Below are 22,006 nucleotides of genomic sequence, written 5' to 3' on the forward strand. Positions count from 1 at the left end.
GTGATTTGGTGTTCAGAGTTTAGTGCTGGCAGATCCCCATCTTTTTGTCACTATTTTATTACACGGAGATCTAAAGATATGAATTTTTTATCTATTTTAATAAAACAGTCATGGAACTTTTCTTTGACAGTTTTCAGTCTGAACAGCCAATAATACATCAGCATGGGCAGGAAAGGCTTGATTCTGTAATGATATGTTTATTTATTCAGCCACTACATATTTCTGTGTGGTGTATAGGGTTCCAGTCAGAGTGTGGTCCCAGGTAACAAGGGAGACAAAGTTGGCACTGAAACTACATCTCTACCTCAATATAACTCTGTCCTTGGGAGCCAAAAAAATCTTACCACGTTATAGGTGAAACCGCGTTATATCGAACTTGCTTTGATCCACCAGAGTGCGCAGCCCACCCCACCCCCCCCGGAGCGCTGCTTTACTGCGTTATATCCGAATTCGTGTTATATCGGGTCGCGTTATATCAGGGTAGAGGTGTAGTTGGTTTGTGTTGGCTATGGAGCTGTAGCTGTTTTCTTTAATAAATGCGTCCCATGTAATAGGGGCTGTGATTCCATATAGCATGACATCTACAATAACTTGTATAAAACACAAACCCCACCATACTATCCTACCCCTTTCATTATAACAACATTGTGAACATGTAAATGAAATATGTTGCACTCTGAATGGGAAGGAGGGGTAGGTGGAATATACAGGGACTTTTTTGAGGAGTTATGCAGAAATTATTGCTATACTACAGAAACAGTCATTTATTCTGATTTGTCCTGTTGTTTCCTTATTTCCCTGAGCAGGACTCTCCTCTCTACAAAGATCTTCCAATCTGGGATTCAATCTGAATCTCTTTTGTTAGTGCATTCCTAAGTGCTCCAATTTACCCAGTAACATGGGAAAGTCCCCCCAGTCATTATTCAAGGCTCAGTTGTGTGTCTGTGCACTGGTTTACCTGCACCTTATCTTTCTCATATTGACCCTACCATTCTCTTCCTAGCTTCATTCACACATATATTGCCAGAGTGGCACTGCTGGTCTGTCACTCAAGCAGAAGACTGCCTCCTCCAGGAGGCTGCCACTGCCAGAAGGCTCCTCCATTCCCACAGGATATTGTCCCTGATCTACCTGTGAGAATCAGGGGAGCTGCTGTTCCTCTTTAGTGAAGCTGAGGAAGAGGGCTTCAGATGATACTGGGTAGGATGTGGCAGCGGAGGTGCTACCCTATCCCATGAAGTATTAGATCCTGTGGGGAGGAAAACACACCCTCACACAGAACACCCTAGTGGGTAGGGAGGAAAATGCTACCTCCACCTCTTAGAGCAGAGGGACCAAAGAGGAATGTGGTAGGCTATTGTCACTCTTGCAGATGGTTTTTGTGTCCAAGGAGGATGCAGGATCCCACTGAGAGGCAAGGCCACAGAGGTCTGTGTAATGATGTGCCAATGGCCTAGATTATTTCATTGAATCCTGAGAGAGGTACTGGCATTCTGGCTCAGACTACTAATGGGGCCAGTTTAAACAGCCACTTCTGCAGTATGCTGGATTTTATTGCACATGTAATTCTCCCATCTTTGGAATACTGGGTCTTATAGGTCTCAGATCTAGACAAAAAAAGAGGAAAAAATATCTGATTGTGTCATGTTTGTGGACAAGAAATAATATTTGCCAAAAGGTTTGATTTAATCTGTATTTTTATATAATGTTTAATTGACAAGAAAATAAGTGAAGACAAATTTAAATACTTGCATCTATAACCTTGTCGCAGAGCTTGTATAATCATTCATCATCATTATCTTCTACTTTTTCAGCCAGCAGACTTCATAGGAAAGCAAGCACTGAAGCAGATTAAAGAAAAGGGGCTTAAACGGCGACTGGTGTATCTCACCTTGGAAACAGCTAACATTGATCCAGAGGGAAATGAAAGTGTGTGGCATAATGGCAGAGTAAGTACTGTACAATGTACATCACTTTACAAGGAACTAAAATTCATTCTCTAGGACTGGAATCCCACTTTGTGTTTCAGGTTACTTTTACTGGAGCAGGACAGTTTGGGACAATAATACTATTTTTGAATTTCCATGTAGCATGGCAGGTTCTAATTGTACACCAGAGTTTGAAATATAGAATCTCTAAATTAGGCTAGGTCTACACTACCCGCCTCAATCGGCAGGTAGAAATCGATCTCTCGGGGATCGAATTATCGCGTCTCGTCGGGACGCGACAGTCGATCCACGAATTGACGCGCTTACTCCACCAGCAGAGGTAGGAGTAAGCGCCGTCGACAGGGAGCCGCGGAGGTCGATTTTGCCACTGTCCTCATAGCAGGGTAAGTCGGCTCCGATACGTCGAATTCAGCTACGCGAACGTATCTTAAATCGACCCCCCCCCGTAGTGAAGACCTGCCCTGAGAAATGGAAAAGACCTACAGTATTAGGTCACCCATTCTATCCTCTTGCAAGTACAGGATTCTACTTACAGTATATTTCAAAATTATTTGCATAGAAGAAAAGAACAAAACCACAAACCAAAGTTTAGGCCACCAGGCCATCTAAGTACAGAGTAGATGTTGAAACAGTCATTAACAGTTAATAAAAATACTCAGCATGAATATAAAATGTAAATAGCATTTGTTTCAGGTGAGATCTTAATCAAATATAATAGGAATTTAGCATCCTGCTGGTGATTTTTCCAGTGGTTCTTTGGGAGTAAGAAATTCCCAACTTACCTGATAGCACCAAAAATAGAGACTGCTATGAACTGTATGACACAAATGAGACAATGTATACTTGACTGTTGATGTTAGGGTGTAGCAGGGCAGTAACCCTGCTCCTGCCCTGAAGGGCTTAAAATAGCCCTGCGAGAGGGCTGTGGCAGGGAACCAGTAAGCCTGGGCTGATTGGGGAAGAAGCCGCAGCTGGGCCACGCCCCAATCAGGCCGCAGCTGGCCCTATAAAGGGGCTGCTAGGCTGGAACTCAGAGTCTCTCTCTAGATGCTGAGAGGGATGGACCTGGCTGCTGGGAGCTGAGCATGGTATCTATAGTGGAGCAGGGCTGAGGAAAGGCCAGAGGAGCTGGGGAGCTCTGGCCTGGAAAACCCCCAGGCTGCAGGCCTTGTTAAAGGCCAAGAAGGGTACTGGGGTTACAGAGGGCCAGCCCAAGGGTAGGCAGAGGCTCCAAACCCTCCTTACCAATGATGAGTGCCAATTATACTGCAGTCCGCCCCATGAGCGCGGGGCTAGATGGTGACTGGCAGTAGCCAAAGACTGAGGTGAGGTGGGGATAAGGGGTTGGGGGTTCCCTGGGAAGGGGAGACCCAGCGAGACTGTGGGGTACTGCAGGGGGCAGAACCCCGAGAGAAGAGGCACCAGGGTCCGGGAGGGACACCGGAGCCAGCAGCAAGGCGAGACACCAGCCTGCAGAGGGCGCTCCCTGTAGAGGGCACTCTGGAGGCTGGCGAGCTAATTCCCTGGACGACCAGCAGGAGGCGCCACAGGGTGAGTCGTCGCCTCGCTACGTAGGGATACAAAAATATTTAAAGTATTCAAAATAATGCAAGATGTATTTTTAAAAGTAGAAGTTAGTATGGTACAAAACCCATTGAGTGTTGGAAATAAAAGATTAATGTTTTGGGTTTGTTTTTTTTTCAGGTTGTTGGCAATACCACATCTGGAAATTACAGCTACAGTACCCAGCAGAGTCTGGCTTTTGCATATGTCCCCACAGAACTCAGCAAAGTTGGACAGAAGCTGGAAGTTGAACTGCTAGGACAAAATTATTCAGCAACCATTGTAGAGGAACCACTGGTTCTGACCGAACAAACAAGAACACGCCTTCAGAAAAAGGGTGGGAGTGCCAAGGTGTAAATCCAGAGGGCAGTTACAGTAAATTCTCCAATATCAATTGGCTTGACTTATAACCATGAAATACAAGTTTCAGAGGGGTAGCCATATTAGTCTGTATCAGCAAAAAGAACGAGGAGTACTTGTGGCACCTTAGAGACTAACAAATTTATTTGGGCAAAAGCTTTTGTTTTAGCCCACGAAAGCTTATGCCCAAATAAATTTGTTAGTCTCTAAGGTGCCACAAGTACTCCTCATTCTTTTTTCATGAAATACAAAGGAGTCAAACTACTCTGGTTCCCAATCATCAAGGGTGAGATTCTCATTTACCCTATACATCCATGTAGGGAATTAAGGGGATTTAAGATGGCCCCTTGATTCATTGAGTGGACTGCCCACATAACTGCTCTGAGCACAGGGGGAGGAGAGCAGGCTCCCGTGGACACATGCTCCCCCATCCCCCCCCCCCCCCCCCCAATGCTTGTGGACAGGAAGCGGGTAAAGACTCAACGGTCATTACTCAGCTTCTCCACACTCTCGCCAGCAGAGCTGAGCTGAGCTGGTGCAGAGGGGGAAGTAGTCTGCTGTTAGTATGAGCCAATAGCAAACTATTTCCCCTCTTTCAGGGTCACTTCTCTTTCCCTGGTGTGCTCCTGGGGCAGTACAGCTACACATTGCCCCCTCCCTGTAGCCTTGGCAAAGTCACAGCCTTGTCCCCAAAGGAATAGTTACTTAGTTCCACATGGACACGTTCTGTACAAAACTGAAGTTGCTCTTGAACATTGGCTTTAGAAATTATTTTTTTTAAATGCAAACTGAGTAGATAATATTTTTTCTCCAGCTGTGTTATTCTGGCAGAACTTTTGATGGATGATAGAAATTAATTCCTTCCTAATCAAGACATTTTAGAAAGGCCACTCTTCCTATTGATTGAGTATTTTGCCATGGATCAGCTAGTAGACTATATGCAACATTATTCAACATACACAATATTACTGTTCAGTTTCTGAACACAATCAAAATGCACTAACTCATGCACCATTTATTGTTTAGTTCTTCCTTTCTCTGTTAAAAATTAAGCAGCGATGATGACAATGTGTTGTCATATACAAGTAATAAGTGAACATATCAATTTAAACTGTGGTATTTCATTCAGTGTTGTTTTTGATCACCCCAATAAACAAGATTTTGGATACTGTAGGAGAATATAAATAATGGAAATGTATTACATTATTATAATAAACTTGTTAATTCCATAAAATATTCAGCATATACTGAGACACAACATGATCATAATAATGCCATCCTAAAAAAACTTTTAAAAGCTAGAATATTTGTTCAGAAAGCACTCAACATTAGGCTGTTGATTGTTCTTTTCAAAGATCGTTGAAACAGAAAAAGGGCCCAAAAGTGCATAGTCTTCCAAAGGAATTGGAAACTTCTAAACCTTCAGCAAAGAAGCAGAGGATAAATAGAATATGCCAGTGGAAACACTGTTTGAATAATGAGCACCTACGTTTGTCAAAGATTTAATGCAAGTTGACATTACATTTTGCAGTTCAGAATATCCTTTTACAAAGCAGGTCAAACTAAAGTATAAGAGCTGACAGGCTTGCACATAGAGCTATCTTGAATGAGAAATCCATTTGGAAATTATTCTATTATATTTTCATAAGTGATTTAGGGCCATTTTGCTGAACCAATCAGGGATGTTTTTTTCCCTAAAGGTGACATTATTTGTAACTGAACACTTTGTGTATTTACTTTGCCACTTTTTTTTCCCCTATGGTCATTAAAGAAAACTAGAATACAAAACAAAGCACTGCGATTTTATTTAGAGCAAGGAAAAAACCCTTAGGAATACAGGGTATTTCTCAAGAATATGCAAATTCACTATTCATTGATATGCTGGAATGTAGAATACTGTAATTACTTTGAGGCTCACACTTTTATCTTCCTAATAGGCTACAGTACACAGAAACATTTGTCAGACAATTGTGGAAGTCACCTCTGCTTCAGCAGTGACTTCCTCATTTACATGTTGAAGCTAGATGCAGGACTGCAGTTTCCTGGCTGGCTTGGGAAAAGGTGCTCTGAACAATGTGTGGGCCAGCCTGTTGGAATGCAGGAGCAGGAGAATGCCACAAGCTTCTTTCACTACCTTGTAAGGCCTGGGCAAGAGCTAACCAATTGCAATCCATGTGCTCAAAGGAGTTCAGAGACTGTTCACTGCATGCATAGTACTCCAATTAGGATGAGGAGATGAGTCAGGTCTGTAGTCCTGCAGCACTGTAGGGATCCATCCCATGATGCAACATTAATGTTCTGGCTTCTGTGCACTGTGCATTCAACTACACATCTGCACTGCCATGTACTTGGATAAATGGTTAAAAAGCCCCAACTCGATAAAACACTTAAACATGAGCTTAATTTTAAACATGTACTTAAGTCCATCCCTGTTCAGCAAAGAACTTAAATATGCACTAAGTGCTTTGCTGAATTGGGAGCCAAGAACCAAAATTTGCCCTTCAGGATTCTGGAGCACAGAAAGATCCAGCAAGCTCTGAAGACTCTGAGAATTTACACTCTAAAGAGGGAACTAGCCTAACACTGCAGAAAGTAGAAATAAAATTTTTATTAAGATGACGTTTAGAAAAAGTGAACAGTACAGAGTTTAAGCATAGAAGTTTCTGGTTATCAGGGAATAACGTACAGATTATCAAGGGGTGCGAAGTTCAGTTTAAGATCGGTTGGCGTAAGGAATACATAATCTGCAATATCCCCAATTGGGGGTAAATGGTTGACAGGTCAAAGTACAAACATTGAGATATGACAGTATGATGTTCATATAATGGCTAAATTCGGGTGTGAAGTATAATGAGTGGATACGATGATGAGGATGGGTTGATCCTCATTTGGTGAGATTTAACGTTCAGTGAGTTTATGGTTCCAGTTCATATGGTCCAGCGGACAAAGTCTCTTGGTCCCTTTCTCGTAGTCGAAGAATGATGGCACTCCGGCTCATGCCTCCTGGTACTGTCGGTGGCCGGTGACGTGTTCGATGTAGATGTCCCTGGACCATTGGATGGTGTCTGAGACCATGAGGTGCCACATGAGCCGTGCATAGCGTTGACCGATCCCGCAGGTCTGCAGCACATGCTCATTACAGGGGTCCCAGGCGCCCAGGGCTCTGACGATCAGGGCATCCATCTTCACTTCAGAGCCCTTCGCTCTCAGGGGGCGTACTTTTCCAGCTTACAAGTTCGGGTTTCACGAAAGGCCGGGGTTCTATTCTCAAAGGAGACCGTGACAATGACGAGGACGATCTTTTTCTGGGCCTCGTCGGTGATAACGACATCAGGTTGCAGCTGGCTGCCGGTACCGGGGATGGTGCAGTTCACGGAGATCTCTCCCAGGCGTGGTGCGATGGCTTTCACCAGGCAGTTCTGGATGGCATTATGGCACAGCTGCCAGGCTCTGGAGTGGGGTTTGCAGCTGCACAGGACATGGGGCAGGGTGTTGTTGGAGTAGCCGCACTTTCTGCAACACTTTTCTCGGTTCCCAGGGCGGACAGCTTTGTTGAGTGGGACACAGTTGAGCCGGGCACAGTGGATGAACCGCCAGTCGGCAGAATGGGTGAAGGCGCCCCCCAAGTCCCTTCCCCTTCTTGGGTGCTTTCCATTTCCAGCCAACAGCTCTTAAGTTTTGACTGGATTGTGTCTCAGCCAGTTAACTCTCATCCATTTTTAAGTCTGAGGCAAAGGATGGGGGAACAGAACAACTGTGGGAAAAGATATAAAGTAGAGTATTATCTCAGCATACTGGTGATAGGCCAAAACATCTCAATGTCCCTCATTGGCCTTAACTGTGGCAAATGGGATACTGTGGGGAGCTCACTGCAAGGATAAGTAGCTACAACACCACTCCTTGGCATTTCCAGAGCACAGAGTGGAACTACCATGTTGCGTCCGCACTGTAATGCCCACATGTAAATCAATGATTCATAATCAGTTATGTGAAAGGCTGTTGATAGTAGTGTTTAACATGGAACAAAAGAAGAGAGGAACTCACTCATTTTGGTGGCTGTCATCACTTGTCTAGATATGTAGTGTTGTATCATCTTGTGGTGACAGGATGCAGCAAGAGGACGTTAGTGGGAACAAAACTGTATCTGAAACACATTTTTGTTCCAAGTAGATTAATCAAACAAGTGTATATGGATGGAAAATATGGAAAGGCTTTCTGTACCCCTATTTCTAACAATGCCACCACTTAAACTTAAGTAGGATAGAAAATTTGTAATAATGTAAAAATAGACAAAAATTGGAGGGCCAGAGGTTCTTTAGAAATACCCAATTAGATATCCTGCATATAAAAAGATTAAGGCATTTTTAAGAGACAGACTTTGTAATAATATAGTATGTGACATTTACTTCTTTTTTTTTTTATACCGGTGTTAATATCCAGAGAGCCTTTTGGACATTACTTGTATACCTAAATTACTATACTCAGCTCTTATATACCAGGATGAGATGTGCCTTAGAAATACTTTATACAGAATTAGAAAAAATATGGATTCCATAATTCTGTCCATCTATATGATTTCATTACCATGGATCTCAGAGTAGTATTTATTATATGGTATCTATGTCTTAAACCAGCTTGACCAGAAGGACACAGAAAATATATGTTGGCCCAGAGTTGTCCTCAGCACTGCCATTTCCAGTCCCTGTTGATATCTGTGGTCTTGTAGAAAATTCTCTGATCTTGATAATATTTTGTCTAGATCTTTCAAGTGGAAATAGAAATAGCAGGTTACTGACAGTAGCACTATCCAGTCCTTCACTGTGCAAAATAAACTGTTTGCTATGTATGTTTGAGTCAATTAAATTTGGTGTTTGAACTTCTCTGTTATCAGTCGATTCAGACAAGAGAGCAGGGACCTTTGGAGGAGTGGGATAAATCTTTAAGAACTTAAGAAACTCTCCTAATGGAGGATGTTTACTCAGATACATCTGAGGGAAGGGAAAAGAATGGAGACCTTTTGAAAGGAGACAGAGGTATTATGAATTCTTTCTATCTAAGGTATGTTTTCAACAAAACCACACGCAGAATTAATTGGAATGAACAAGATTTCTTTGCAATGGGTAAATCTTGCAAATAATAAGGACATTAAACCTGTTAGTAAAAGATAGCTAACTCAGCAATGCATGGTAGTTACTGCCAAGGTCTGAACTAAAGATGAGGGCAGGCTAAAGTCAGAAATTCCCAAACTTTTTTATAATGTGGACCACATGTTAACAAAGAGAAAGTCTTGTGGATACCTCCACTCCCATTCATGGTCAAATAACGCTGTTATTTGCAACTACAGCGTTACAAGGAAAAGGAATATTAAGAAAGTATTGTTGCCCCTTTTTCCAACACTGTTGGTGTAGTCTGACACTAGCAACTCCCCTCTGCTGAGCGCTAGCAGATGTCTGAGGCCTTGCAGGTCAACTTTCCAGTGGAGGAGAAATCAGCGACATAAATTCAGAGTAGAGTCTAAGTGTAACTTTTTTATTTTCACATCAGTCCTGAAACAAAGGTGGCCAAACAGCATGCAGCCAATCCCTTCTTCACAGAATCTCAACCCAACACCACTGTCTGGTTCCTAGAGAGCATTGCTATCTTAAGAATGGACTCTAACCAGTGACCAAGGCAGAAAACAAGCACCCCTGCTGCTTGCCCAGAACCCTCTCCAGCAGCCACTGCTTCCACACAAAACCTGCATAACAAAAACTAACAACACAGCATATCTTCCCAAGACCGAAATTTGCTGACATGAGAAGCAAAACTTGTTACTATGTAAAACAGTGCCCCCTGCTGCAACAGCATTTATGTATTCTTAATTGTCTTTAATGTCAAACAAGTTTAATCACACTGTCTGATTTTGCTTTTAAATTCATCTCCTCCTCTCTTCTGTTCCATTCCTCTCTCTTTTTTGTCTGGACCTCCTCTGCCCCGAACGTGACCTGCCAGCCACCTAGTCCTCTTCTCCCCCTGCCCTGGACTGGCTAGCTGATTCTCTTTTCTTCTGAACACTTCTCTCCTATTCCTCTTGTTACTTTGTTTAAAGTTGCTTATACAGAGCTCCAGTCTCTACCAGCTGTATAAGCAGCTGGAAGCAACAAGAACAGCCAGCACCAGATGCCCAGCTACCAATCATGGTCCACCACTAGTCCACAGACCACACTTTGGGAACCAGAGAGATAAGTCTGAACATGCTAATAAAGATATATTGCCATATGCTGACTTCTTCAAATGACTATAAATCAGGGATCTCTCGATTACACAAAAAGATGCTAGCCATGGAAGGAGACTGACAAAGTATTTGACCATAACAGAGATATCTCTTCCTACAACTTCATGATAACATTTCATTGCACTTTTTGTCTTTCAGTATCACTGTATTTTTATGCTACGGGGACTGTACACACATTGCTTCTTGTCATACATACATAAATTTAGAATGTGGTGTCAGCAGGCATTACTATAATTTTCAAACCAGAAGGAAATCCCTTGGGATTTGTATATATACATTCTGGAAACTTTGTGCATCTGGCCAATGGGACCTTATTCACAGGAACAGCAGTTTGCTTTTTACAGAGGCTTGCTGGTCAGGGAGGAAAAAAATCAGGTTAGAATCTGTCAAACTCAATTTTCTTCTTAGTTTTACTGATTAATTTTATTTTTCAATATGGATTTTCCTCTCATCGTTTACCCACTGGCTGTACAGGCTTGGGAGTATACACATGCACAGTTTCAGCTAATTGTCAAACACATGATTGTTTGATCCTTAAATGGAAACTGAAATTCATGAACAAATGATAAATTAAGCAGAGGTTGCAGCTATTTCTGCTCTTTCACAGAACCCACAACGTTGGCTTTTACATCAAGCTGATAATTTGGTAAATAAAGTCAACAGTAGTTTATTATATTTACTCAGGTTGCCTGAGAAGATTTTCCTGCCTGAAAAAATAACTTTGTTGACATAGCTGTTATTTCTGCTGCTGGGTTGCTTCACTTCCCATACATTAACAGTCACAAGTAATACGCTATAGCAATGAAACTGGGTGAGCTGCCTTCATTGTGCATGTGGACACAGCATTAAATAATGGCCCAGCAACCAGGGATTACATCATGCCCTCCATGTAAAGGAGAATTCTGCTATTTACTTGCATGAAGACAAAAGCTCTGTGAAACAGAACCTTGAAAACAGTTTGTGGGGAATGTAGCTTAAAATGGATGGTATGATTTGGCCCACAATTTTTAGTTTTTACTATTGTATTAAGTATACATTCAAATTGTTAAGTAAAAAGATATAGTCCACACAAATCAGTAACTTCTTTAAATCTTCCACTGAAAAAATAAAAGGTAAAGAACATATCAAACCAAATATACTTCTCTTTCTTATCCTAATAGCACCATAAGCTTTGTCTGTGTATATATCTATCTGCATTGCTAATGTGCCCACTATTGTAGTGCCAAGGTGTTATCTACACAAATAAACACATCCCTACAACCAGTTAGATTGAATTAATACAGTTTTAGAATATAAAAACTTGGGAACAGCAACAAACAAAACTTTTACAGTTCCCAGCAAAGAACAATTGTGAACCCAATGTGGCAGAGGAGAGATTGACATGGAGAAACTCTTTCTATGCCAGTGAAGAAAATATGAAGTAATCAAAGAGAGATATTTCTTTAAATTGTCAGAAATGCTGAAAGACTTTCCATTAAAGAGTGAAGGAGCAGAATTGTTTGTGTATGTTGATTAAAAAGAAAACTTGTGCATAACTCTGTAGGCAAGAAAAGAGTGGTAGAAATAACTAACTGGCTACAGCCTTTAGCAGTCTGCTCCCAGATCAGGAATAATCAGCAATAACAAATAGGGGATAAATCCCAAATGCATTATGAAGCACTATTCCAAGCAGATGCTTAATATAATGTATCTAACTCTGGCAGAGACCTGAGATTTCTATCCAAAATATTTCTGTAGTTCCGAAACTGTGGTCAATGGAGTACTTTCTGGTGATCCACAGAAAGCTGTTTGGACACATAGGCCCAGATCCTCTGAAGTATTTAGGCACCTAACTCCTAATTAAATGAACCTTTGAGGATCTGGGTCATAGTGATGGCTCTCTTCCTTGTTTCTAACTTCTATATCACATTTAAAGAAGCTAAAGTTACATTAAGTACTTTCTTAATATTTCTTTTCCATTAAAGCATTATAGAAGCCACAGGGATGTTATCTGATCGCAAATGGGAGGAGGGGTAGTCCACCCACCCACTCATGAACGTGAGGGGAATTGGTCATGAGATAATTTCTCTATTAAGATGTAGTAGTCTGCACTTTGAAAATGTTTGAGAACCTGTGCTTTATTTGCATCACAAGTGTTGTCAAAGTGTAACAGGGACCAAAGTGCCTCATATATCTCTGTCATATCTCCTTGAAGGGTTATGCATTGTTTCTCCTCATCACTTTTTAATGGAAAATCTTTTATCATTTCTGGAAATTTGACAAAATACTTGTCTCACACTTTGGGACATTGGAGTAGAAAGTGTCTCTCCATCTCAATCTCTTCTGTCACATTGGTTGCACATTGGTTACTCTCTGAGTTTGCACTGTACCCTGTGTCTCTCAATTTCTAACATTAGTTTATAGTCACCCACTTTGTATTTGAAGAGAGACTGCTAGCGTGATGGTTCTGTATGGAGATCTGTAGCCATCTGTCTTTTTATTTTTGATTTGTTCTTCCCAGAGATTAGCATATTTGGTTTTTTTTTAAGTTTTTGAGCTAATTATTTTACCATCACTCAATTTCAAGTGGGATTGTCCGTTGATCTGGAAGGATAGTGTGTTAAGGCCTGGGAATGCTATAGTTGAGTGGATTATTGTGAAGGGGTAGTCTGCCCTTAAAGGCAGTAGGGCCTAGTGGTTAACCCACCGTGACACTTGGTATGGCCTTTTAAGGATTTGAAATGTCCAATAGAAACATATGAAGACCAAAAGGGGGATAGACATAGAGAGGAAGAGGTCGTAGGAAGGAGCAGTGGTTAGAAGAAATACAGGGTATAACTATGGGAAGAGGAGCAGCATAAAGGCTGCCTCCTGCCTCAGAATAGGGTAGGACTAGGGAATCGGCTGGGCTGGGGCTGGATGGGAAGGCTGTACTAGCTGAGCTATACTTTGAGGGGAGATGGAAGATGTAATGGAGAATACTGAAACCAGTCTAGAAAATTATGAAGGAGATAGCAGAGAGGAAGACAGGTCACAGGTTAGGAAAAAGAAAAGGGTAGACATGCCAGAGCTAGAAGAAGAAACAGCATGCAGAAAGACAGGAAAGAGAAAAGAGAATAATCTGTTATAATAATGAAATCACTAGTCAAGGATGTGAAGATAGGGGACATAAGCCCTCTGAAAGTGGCAGAGTGGATTTAAAAAGTGCTGGAGACATAAAAAGAGCTAGAAAACTGCTAAGAGGAGGCCTATTAATCAAATGCAAAAGCAAGGAACAAATGGGGAAACTATTAAAGATTAAAATGCTAGGAAAACTGAAAGTGAGCTGCCAACTGCCTAAGTATCTGACAGAAACAAGAGAAGTTGTATATCTATCAAAATGACTGAAGAGGAAGTAAAACAAGGCATAGGGGATGATAAGGTACTATGTGTTGAGTGGCTAGGAGGGAAAAGAAAGCCATCCACAGCTGTGCTAGCTGCATTAAAGGAGAAACCCTCCCAGATAGGATATCAGATTTTTCAGACAAATCCATATATCCTACCCCTGGTCAGGTGCTACAGATGCCAAAGGTTTGGACATATGGCAAATGTATGAAATGGGAAAATTAGATGCAGTAAATGTGGAGGGGAGCACTCCTGTAACAATTGTGTGGAAAAGTCAGAATTAAAGCTTAACAACTGTGAAGGAAAGTGCAGTGCAGCATATGGAGTCTGCACAACTGCAAAGCAAATGACAGAAATACAAAAAACGGAAGTTAAAATGTCATATCATATGCAGATGTTACTGGAAGACAATCTAAGACCAGAAGAGGAAAGGAAACTCAGTAAGGAGAAAGAGATAAACACACAACAGAATAAATCAAATGATATAATGAGTGATACAGGGAAAACAGAAGATGTATTATGTATAGCCAGAGATCGAAGTAATACATTGCACATCACAGACAGGGAAAAAACAAAGCAAATTAAAATTATAGTTAAAGCAGCAGAAAAGTATCTACATGTTAGCAACTTATCAGTAGAATGACTTCATGCTGTTTTAAGTGAAGGAAATACTGAAGGATAAATAGAATGGTATGGTACTATTTACTGTTGAAATGCTCAGAGCCTAATAGCACATGGACAGGAACTAAAGAAAAATATCCTTGATAAGGCTACTAAACCTGGTATCATTTGCATACAAGAAACAGGGTTAATAGGAAAACTAAATTTCAGAATCCTGGGATATGGCAACTATAGGCAAAACAGGGAAGTGGGAAGGTGATGAGTATATACATTCATTAAGGAAAACCTAAATTATCTTGAAATTGAGGTTAAGAAACTAAATATAAAGTATAATACTATCGAGATCCCAATGCAAAATAAATCTGCATCTTTGAGAAAACTAGGGATTAGGGATTTGACAGAGATAGCTGAAGATGCAACAGGTCCATATATTGTATGTGGATATCTAAACTGCCATAACATATTGTGGGGATGTGGAAAAAATGATAAGAACAGCAAATGTTTAGAACAATTCATTGATGAAAATAATTAATTCACTGAGTGATGGTACACCCACTAAGTTTAATGCAGTCAGTGGAAATCTCTCCCATCTAGACCTGGGAATTGTGTCCCCAATGCAGCTGGAAAGTCAACAAAGAGGAAGGAATGGGAAGTGATCACTTCTCTGTACTTATAGTATATCACAGTAAAGGCAATGTTGAGGATGGAGGAAGGCCCCTGACTTGGAATATTAAAAAAAAGCAAACTGGGATCTGTTTAAAAACAAAGTAGTGAAAATATTAATGAACAATGTATAAGTGATGACACTGCAGAGTCTGGTAGCCATAAGGGAATCATGATGGCTGCAAAGTTAGCTATACCTAAGATATCAAGTCAGCCTAAAGGTAGAAACAATGTACCATGAGGGAATGAGGAGTGTAAAAAGCAATTAAAGAAAGGAACAAGGCATATAAGAAAGAGAAAAATACAATGAATTGTGTGGACTTAATGAAATATAAAAGAAACAGGGCAAGTGTACAGAGGTTATTAAAAAGGGGGAAAAAAGAAAACTGGAGAGAGTTCTGTGAGAAAAATGCCACCCACCTGTCTCAACAGCTGGGGGAACTTGATGGGGCCAGTGGTGAAAGGGAGACAGTCCCAGCAGCAAGAGATGGAGACACTTGCAAAAGACAATAGGTAACTCCTCCTCCCAGGAGTCTCTGGGACCCATTGGCTAGTTGAGGGAGAAGGGTGCTGATTGGCCAGCATTCCCAAGGTCTGAGAATTTAATCAGGTGCAGGGGCCATGTGGAGCCTCTTTCAATTCCATTCCAGTAGCCCAACCTGATCTAGGAATGAGAATCCAGCCAGAGAGATGCTGCAGGTCTAGCAAATCACCTGTTTGGGGGGTCAGGAAGCATTTTTTTCTCCCATGGGCCTATTCGCAGAAGACCAGGGAGTTTTTTGCTTTTCTTGTAGCACTTTCCTCTCCAGTAAGTTAAGTAGGGATGTGCTCAGTATCTAATTGAGATACTGGGGTTGAGCTGTTTATTCGTTGCAACTTGCAGCCAGTTTCCCGTGTGGTTAAAGGAATACAATGAATGTTCTCAGAGGTAAAAGACCTGGGATTATGGTGGTGGCCCTTGGGCTCATGGGATAGGGTGAGACCTTGTGGCCTTTGCAAGCCATGGTCAGATCTTTTGGCCCTCGTGGTCTAAAGTCCTCACCCTTCTGCACCCTCTGTCCCACATTGTGTGTGTGTGAGGGGGAGGGTGCTAGGACTCACAGAAAGCTGAGTTCTGGTAGGGTAGGCTGGGGAAAGCCTATCCCGAGTTATGGATTATATGGTAAGGAGTCCTGTAACCCCTGCATTTGAACAAATGAAATGCCTGCTATAGGAGAGTATGGGTGATGGGCAGGTAGTGCCCCTCCCCTGTTTTAAAGTTTAATAAAAGCTGCAGCTTGCCACTTAATTCTATGCATGTGTCTGTCATCATTTTGCCACTGTGTTCACATCAATAAAAACTATTCTAAAACATCAGAGGTATATAGACAGATTACGACAATGAATGGAATACCAAGTATGAGCAATTCTATAACAGGCCTCATTGTAGAAGGCTAAGGGATAAAAAGCTCTAATGAAGAAAAAGAGGAAGTCCTAGGCAGAAATATTCCACAACATTAATTGTGGTGAAAATCAGATTATAGAAAGCCATGTGAGAGGAAAAAAAATTCATTGAAGAGCTGCATGAGCACTCGAGGAGGTGTCAGGAAGATGAGGACCCAATATTAAATGAGGAAACTTTAAAGAGCTGTAGCTAAAAGCAAAAACTCTGTACAGGCAAGGATAGCATATGCAATGAAATGCTAAAACATCCAAATGAAGTGAATTTGAAAATACTGCTAAAACTGTACAATATATGGGGGGAAGCTACCAGTGGAATAGAAACATGTTTGTAGTTGCAGTGTGGAAACCAAGTAAAGTGCGAACAAGATTTGATGCATACAGGCCAATTGCCCTTACATCATGTATGGATAAAGCCCTGGAGAGAATGGTGTCTAAAAGATTAACAACATATTTACAAAGAAATGGATTTATAGATAATGTGCAAATTGGGTTCAGGAGGGGAACGAGTACAGTTGATCATATAGTAATATTAGAAACAGAAGCACAAAATGTTTGAGAAATAATGAATACAAGATGGTAGCTTTCCTGGATATGGAAGCAACATATAATACATTATGGAGAGAGGGCTTATTGCATAAAATAGCACCCCGGGGCATAAACAAAAGAATATGTAAGTGGATAAAGGATTTCTTAAGTAAAAGAACTATGCAGATTAGAGTGGAGAAAGCTTCTCTGGCATATATATAATCACAAATGGCACTCCACAGGGGAGTGTCATCATCCCTACCCTATTCAACATAATGATAAACAATCTCCCAGACAGGATGAGTTCAGGAACAAGCATTCCCTTGTTTGTAGATTTCTGCACCATATGGGTAAAAACAAAAATAGTTGAGAAGCAAATCAATGAAATACTTAGGAAAAGTGTGGAATGGAGCAATGCGGGGCTTTAAATGTTCAATTCGCAAAACTAAAGGAATGATATTTACTAAAAAGGAATATTAAAAAAGGTTGTAAGCTGTCTCTATAAGGACAGAAAATAGGTGTAGTTAAAACTATGAATTCCTGGGTGTGCCATTTAATAGCAAGCTAACATGGAAATATTGTTGATAAATGTGCTGGTAAAGTCACACAGGTCTAGAACCCAGGTCTAGAACCCAAGCTAGTAGGTATTTGACAGCACCAGACTGCCACTCAGCAGTTACAAGTACATTTGCTTCCACTTCCTGTGACCCACTCTGGACACAGACTTTGGGATATTCTACCTCAAAGGTTTGACAGACAGCAGTCCTATGGCACCTGATTGGCTCCCCACACTATATAAACTCAATGGGCATTCTAGGAAGTGTCCAGGTAATAGTGTGGATCTTCTGTAGCTACTTCTTGCTCTTGAATTCTTGGCTTGATTTGGACTTTGCCTTCCAACTCAGACCCTGGTATTGACCCTGGCCTGAACCTAGGGTGGTCAACTCTCTGATTGCAGAAAACGGAACACCCTTGCCCTGCCCTGAGGCCCCTGCCCCACCCATTCTCCAAGGCCCTGCCCCTGCTCACTCCATCTCCCCTCCCTCGCTCTCCCCAACCTTTGCTCACTCACTCATTTTCACCGGGTTGGGGCAAGGGGGTTGAGGCGCAGAAGGGGCTGCGGGCTGGGACGGGGGTTAGGGTGCAGGAAGGGGTATGGGGTGCAGGCTCTGGGAGGGAGTTTTGGTGCAGGAGGGGGCTCAGGGCTGGGGCTGGAGGTTGGGGTGTGGGAGGGGGTGAAGGATCAGGCTGGGAGTATGGGCTCTGGGATGGGTCCAGAGATGAGGGGTTTGGGGTGCAGGAGGGGGCTCTGGGCTGGGAATGAGGGGTTTGGGGTCCAGGAAGGGACTCCAGGCTGGGGCAGGGGTTTGGGATGTGGGAGGGGGTGTGGGGTGCGGGATCTAGGAGGGAGTTTAGGTGCGGGAGTGGACTCAGGGCTGGGGCAGGAGTTGGGGTGCAGGAGGGGCTCCAGGCTGGGAGATGGGAATGAGGGGTTTGGGATGCGGGAAGGAGTGCGGGGGGTGGGCTCTGGGAGAGTTAGGGTGAGAGTGGGGGGTCAGGACTGGAGCAGGGAGTTGGGATGCAGGAGGGAGTTCGGGGTGCAGGCTCTGGGGAGCACTTACCTTAGGTGGCTCCCAGAAGCGGCCGGCATGTCACTGCGGCCCCTAGGCGGAGGCGCGTCCAGACACTTGCAGGCTCCACCCCCGCAGCTCCCATTGGCCTCGGTTCCCGGCCAATGGGAGCTGCAGAGCCGGTGCTCTGGGCCTTTGTAGCAGTTTAAAGTTCAGACCTAAGCACCAAGTTTTGTCAAAATGTTTTGAAAAATCTGCAAGGCAGGCCACTATTTTTCATTGGCAAGTATCTTGGATTTGTTTACTGGTGTGTTTTAGAGTTTAAATAATTATATTATCTGGCCACATGATTTCTTCAGCTTGAATTTATGGGATTTCCTTCAGTTTTTATGTTTACATTGGTTTGCCTAATAGAGTTTGGTACACTGTATTCCAAGTGGTTTTATGAGAATGTCAGTTTGCTTTTAGCTTTTCAAGTTGGATTTCTTCTGGGGTTTTGTTTGTTTGTTTTTGTTTTTTCGAAGTTTCTATCCAGATTTTACTATTCTGGATTCCTAGATTTTGTTTATATTTATTGGGTTTGAAATTTTTTTGTATATAATTTATTACCTGATATAATTTTGTTTCTAGGTTTGTCTGGTATTTGTTTCTATTGAGTTTTTTGGTTTGTGTCAGTTTCTTATTCAGATCATTCATATAACTGATTTGAAATTTCTCAGTGTTTCATGCTGAACATTGCATAGATTTTCTGTGTATTTTTGACTGGGTGAGTCATTTACTTTGCTGTGTTTTTTTGACAGTCCTAGTTAAAGAACTTTTCTTGTTTTCTCCCTCTTTCTGAGCAACAGTTCTGGATCTGGTTGTGAGTGGAGCGATTGCTTTGTGATACTGTTTAGGGGTTTGTAGGATTTTTTTTTTTTTTAGTAGCTTGAAGTCCATGTCTGTGCAGGGATGTATCTGTCTGGAGTTCTAGGGATGGCATTGTCAGTGTCCCTTCATAATTCTCCTGTGTCCCCATAAAAGCTTCTTTGGGGGTCTATGCAGGTTGGGTCGCGCTGGAGAGGTTGGCAGCACTGGCAGAGTCTGTCAGAGAAGGAACTTCTCTGAATTTGATGTCTGCTTGCTTTGCCATGTGGGACGTGAGGTGGGCCTGGCCACCCTGAGGCTCCTGCCCTGTGGCATGGGCAAAGCATTAGGCTGGAGCCTTGCTCGGTAGAAGGCGGGGACGCTGGGCCCCTTCCTTCCCCTGCTCTGTGTGGGGGCGGGCCCCAACCCTTGGAGGCCCGTCGCCTTGTGCCGGGGGCGGGGTGCTGAAGCCGCTGGTCCTGTGCTGGGGGCGGTGCCCGCGCAGGCCAGTTCCTGGTTGAGCGGCGGGACAGGCGGGCAGCATGCTGAAGCGACCGGGGGTCGGACTGGGCTCAGCGCGGCTCCCGCTGCTCCTGTGCTGGCTGCGACTCTGCCTGGCCGGCAGCGCGGCGGCCCCACACCTGGTGGTGGTGCTGGCCGATGACCTGGGCTGGCACGACGTGGGCTGGCACGACTCCCTCATCCGCACCCCGCAGCTGGATGCGCTGGGGGCGGGCGGGGTGCGGCTGGAGCGCTACTACACGCAGCCCCTGTGCACCCCGTCCCGCAGCCAGTTGCTCACCGGCAGGTACCAGGTAGGGCAGCAACCCGGTCCCAGCGCCGCCTGGGCAGCCCCCAAGCCTAGCGGGAGCTCCGGGGGTGGGCAGGGACTCCGCTGAGTTGGCGGCGTGTGGCACTGGCTTGTCCTTCAGCTACCTTGGCAGGAGGGCCCCGCATTGGGACGCAAGCAAGGACGGGGCGTGTGAGCCTCTCCCGGCCCCTCTAAGACCTCCCCAATCTCAGCAGGGAGGCTGCAAGTCTGTACAAAGTTGTTACCGAGGGCCTGGTGCTGCTGATGCCCCCGGCTGGCAGCGTAAGGTGCCTTCTCCCGCCCCAAACAAGGGTGACACTTTGAAAAGCTCCTAAGCCCCATTGATTGTAGGGCTACCTTGTTAAGGTATTTAGGCAGCTGAAGATGCAGGGAGGCACCTCATGGGGGTTTTGAATTGCCCAGATCACTTTTAGACAATGGGATTTAGGCTCCTGAAAAATGTATCCCAAGTTCTCTGAATACATTAGCTAAACCCAACAGAACTAATGGAAATTATTTTTTTAGAGCCATGTACAGAGGAAGAAAGCCCAAATTCTTGTGAGGGTCTGTTATCTTTTAGTAAAGATGACAGCGTATAGTGACAGATCATATAGACTCATTTGGGTGGGAGAGCCCTCTAGTGGGTTCTTGTAATGTCTCCTTCTGCATGGTGGCAGGACTGTATTATAGTAGACCAGGATGGGCAATAATTTTCGCAGGAGGGCCGCTCCACAAATTTTGGTAAGTCGTCATGGGCTGCACATTTCTACTATATTAATAGAAAGAGTGCAGGGTCTGGGAGGGAGTTTGTGTGTAGGAGGGAGCTTCGGGCTGGTGCAGAGTGATGGGGTGCAGGAGAGGGTGAGAGGTGTGGGCTCTGGGAGGGAGTTTGGTACAGGAGGAGGCTCCGGGCTGGGACAGGGGATTGGGGTGCAGGAGGGGTTGCAGGGTCTGGGAGGAAGTTAGGGTACAGGAGGGAGATCCGGGCTGGTGCAGAGTGTTGGGGTGCAGGAGAGGGTGAGGGGTGCAGGTCTGGGAGGGTGTTTGGGTGCAGGAGGGGTTCTGACCTGGGGCAGTGGATTGGGGTGTGAGAGGGGATGCCAGGTGCAGGCTCTGGACGGGAGGCACTTACCACAGGTGAGGCACTTACGATGGCTCAGGCCGGCTGCAGTCGGCTGCTGCACTGCCGACTGGGAGCGTGTCTCTGCGGCGTGCCCATTGTGGGGAGGGGAGCAGCAGGTCTCCCTGCGCTGCCTGCCCCCGCAGCTCCCATTGGCCGGTTTGCGGCCAATGGGAGCTGTGAGGACGGTGCTGGGGGCGGAGGAAGCGCATGGAGCCACCTTCCCCCCTCCCCACCAGGGGCATGCAGAGGTGTGCCAGCAGCAGCTGGCCACTTCCGGGAGCGGCATGGGGCCACAGCAGGCAGGTGTGGGCCTTATCATTTTCATGCATGTATTGGAGTAAGGAAGAGCTGACACCTGTATTTATTTATCTGGAGTTTGGACAAAAGTATAATGTCTTCAGGCACAAACATCCTAGTGACCAAAAGTCACTTATTTGGATCTTCAGTTTCTTACATGAAAATTCTTGGTGGTGTATTCAGTCCAGTTCCTCATGAATAGGTGAGCATGTCATGAAGGACACCACTAAAATTAGAGCCTCTATAGTAGTCCAAATGGAGAGGTTAACAATTGAACCAGCATGGGGAAGAAATGTCTCACCATGGAATCACTATCTCCAAATGTATGCGGTGGTGTAACCATTTTGGTCCCATGATATTACAGAGCCAAGGTGGGTGAGGTAATATCTTTTATTTGACCAATTTCAGTTGGTGAGAGATAAGCTTTCAAGCTTACACAGAGCTCTTCTTCAGTTCCGAGAAATGTTTCAATATTGTAATGAGGAAGTTGAGAGAAGGAAGAACTATAGAACTCTACTACAGAATGTAATTGATTTAAAAAATAAAGTTGAGAATCTGTGAAAAAATGATAGTGATGTATTACACTTTAGCTGTGAA

The 22,006-nt window shown here is 43.7% G+C and overlaps 2 protein-coding genes and 1 long non-coding RNA gene across 4 annotated transcripts in view; 2 read left to right on the plus strand and 1 right to left on the minus strand.

Annotated features, from left to right (window-relative positions):
- DMGDH (dimethylglycine dehydrogenase) overlaps positions 1-5,664 on the plus strand; it is a 95,461-nt gene extending 89,797 nt beyond the window's left edge. For both annotated transcript variants that reach the window (XM_024111121.3, XM_024111122.3), the window contains exons 15-16: positions 1,815-1,949; positions 3,654-5,664. In XM_024111121.3, coding sequence (XP_023966889.2) covers positions 1,815-1,949; positions 3,654-3,869 — 351 coding nt within the window. In that variant the 3' untranslated portion in view covers positions 3,870-5,664. The remainder of the gene's footprint in view (positions 1-1,814; positions 1,950-3,653) is intronic.
- Positions 5,665-6,461: 797 nt separating this feature from the next.
- On the minus strand, positions 6,462-21,229 carry LOC122172319 (uncharacterized). The gene is made up of 3 exons (XR_006172516.1): positions 21,122-21,229; positions 7,917-8,016; positions 6,462-7,626 (listed from the first exon to the last, which is right to left on the minus strand). It is a non-coding gene; the product is annotated as an uncharacterized LOC122172319 (long non-coding RNA).
- ARSB (arylsulfatase B) overlaps positions 19,652-22,006 on the plus strand; it is a 117,516-nt gene continuing 115,161 nt past the window's right edge. Inside the window, 1 exon segment of the mRNA XM_005286439.4 lies at positions 19,652-19,993. Within this exon segment, the coding sequence (XP_005286496.2) occupies positions 19,721-19,993 (273 nt within the window). The 5' untranslated portion in view covers positions 19,652-19,720.

Source organism: Chrysemys picta, chromosome 6 (assembly GCF_011386835.1).
Source record: "Chrysemys picta bellii isolate R12L10 chromosome 6, ASM1138683v2, whole genome shotgun sequence".
Taxonomy (NCBI): Eukaryota; Metazoa; Chordata; order Testudines; family Emydidae; genus Chrysemys; species Chrysemys picta.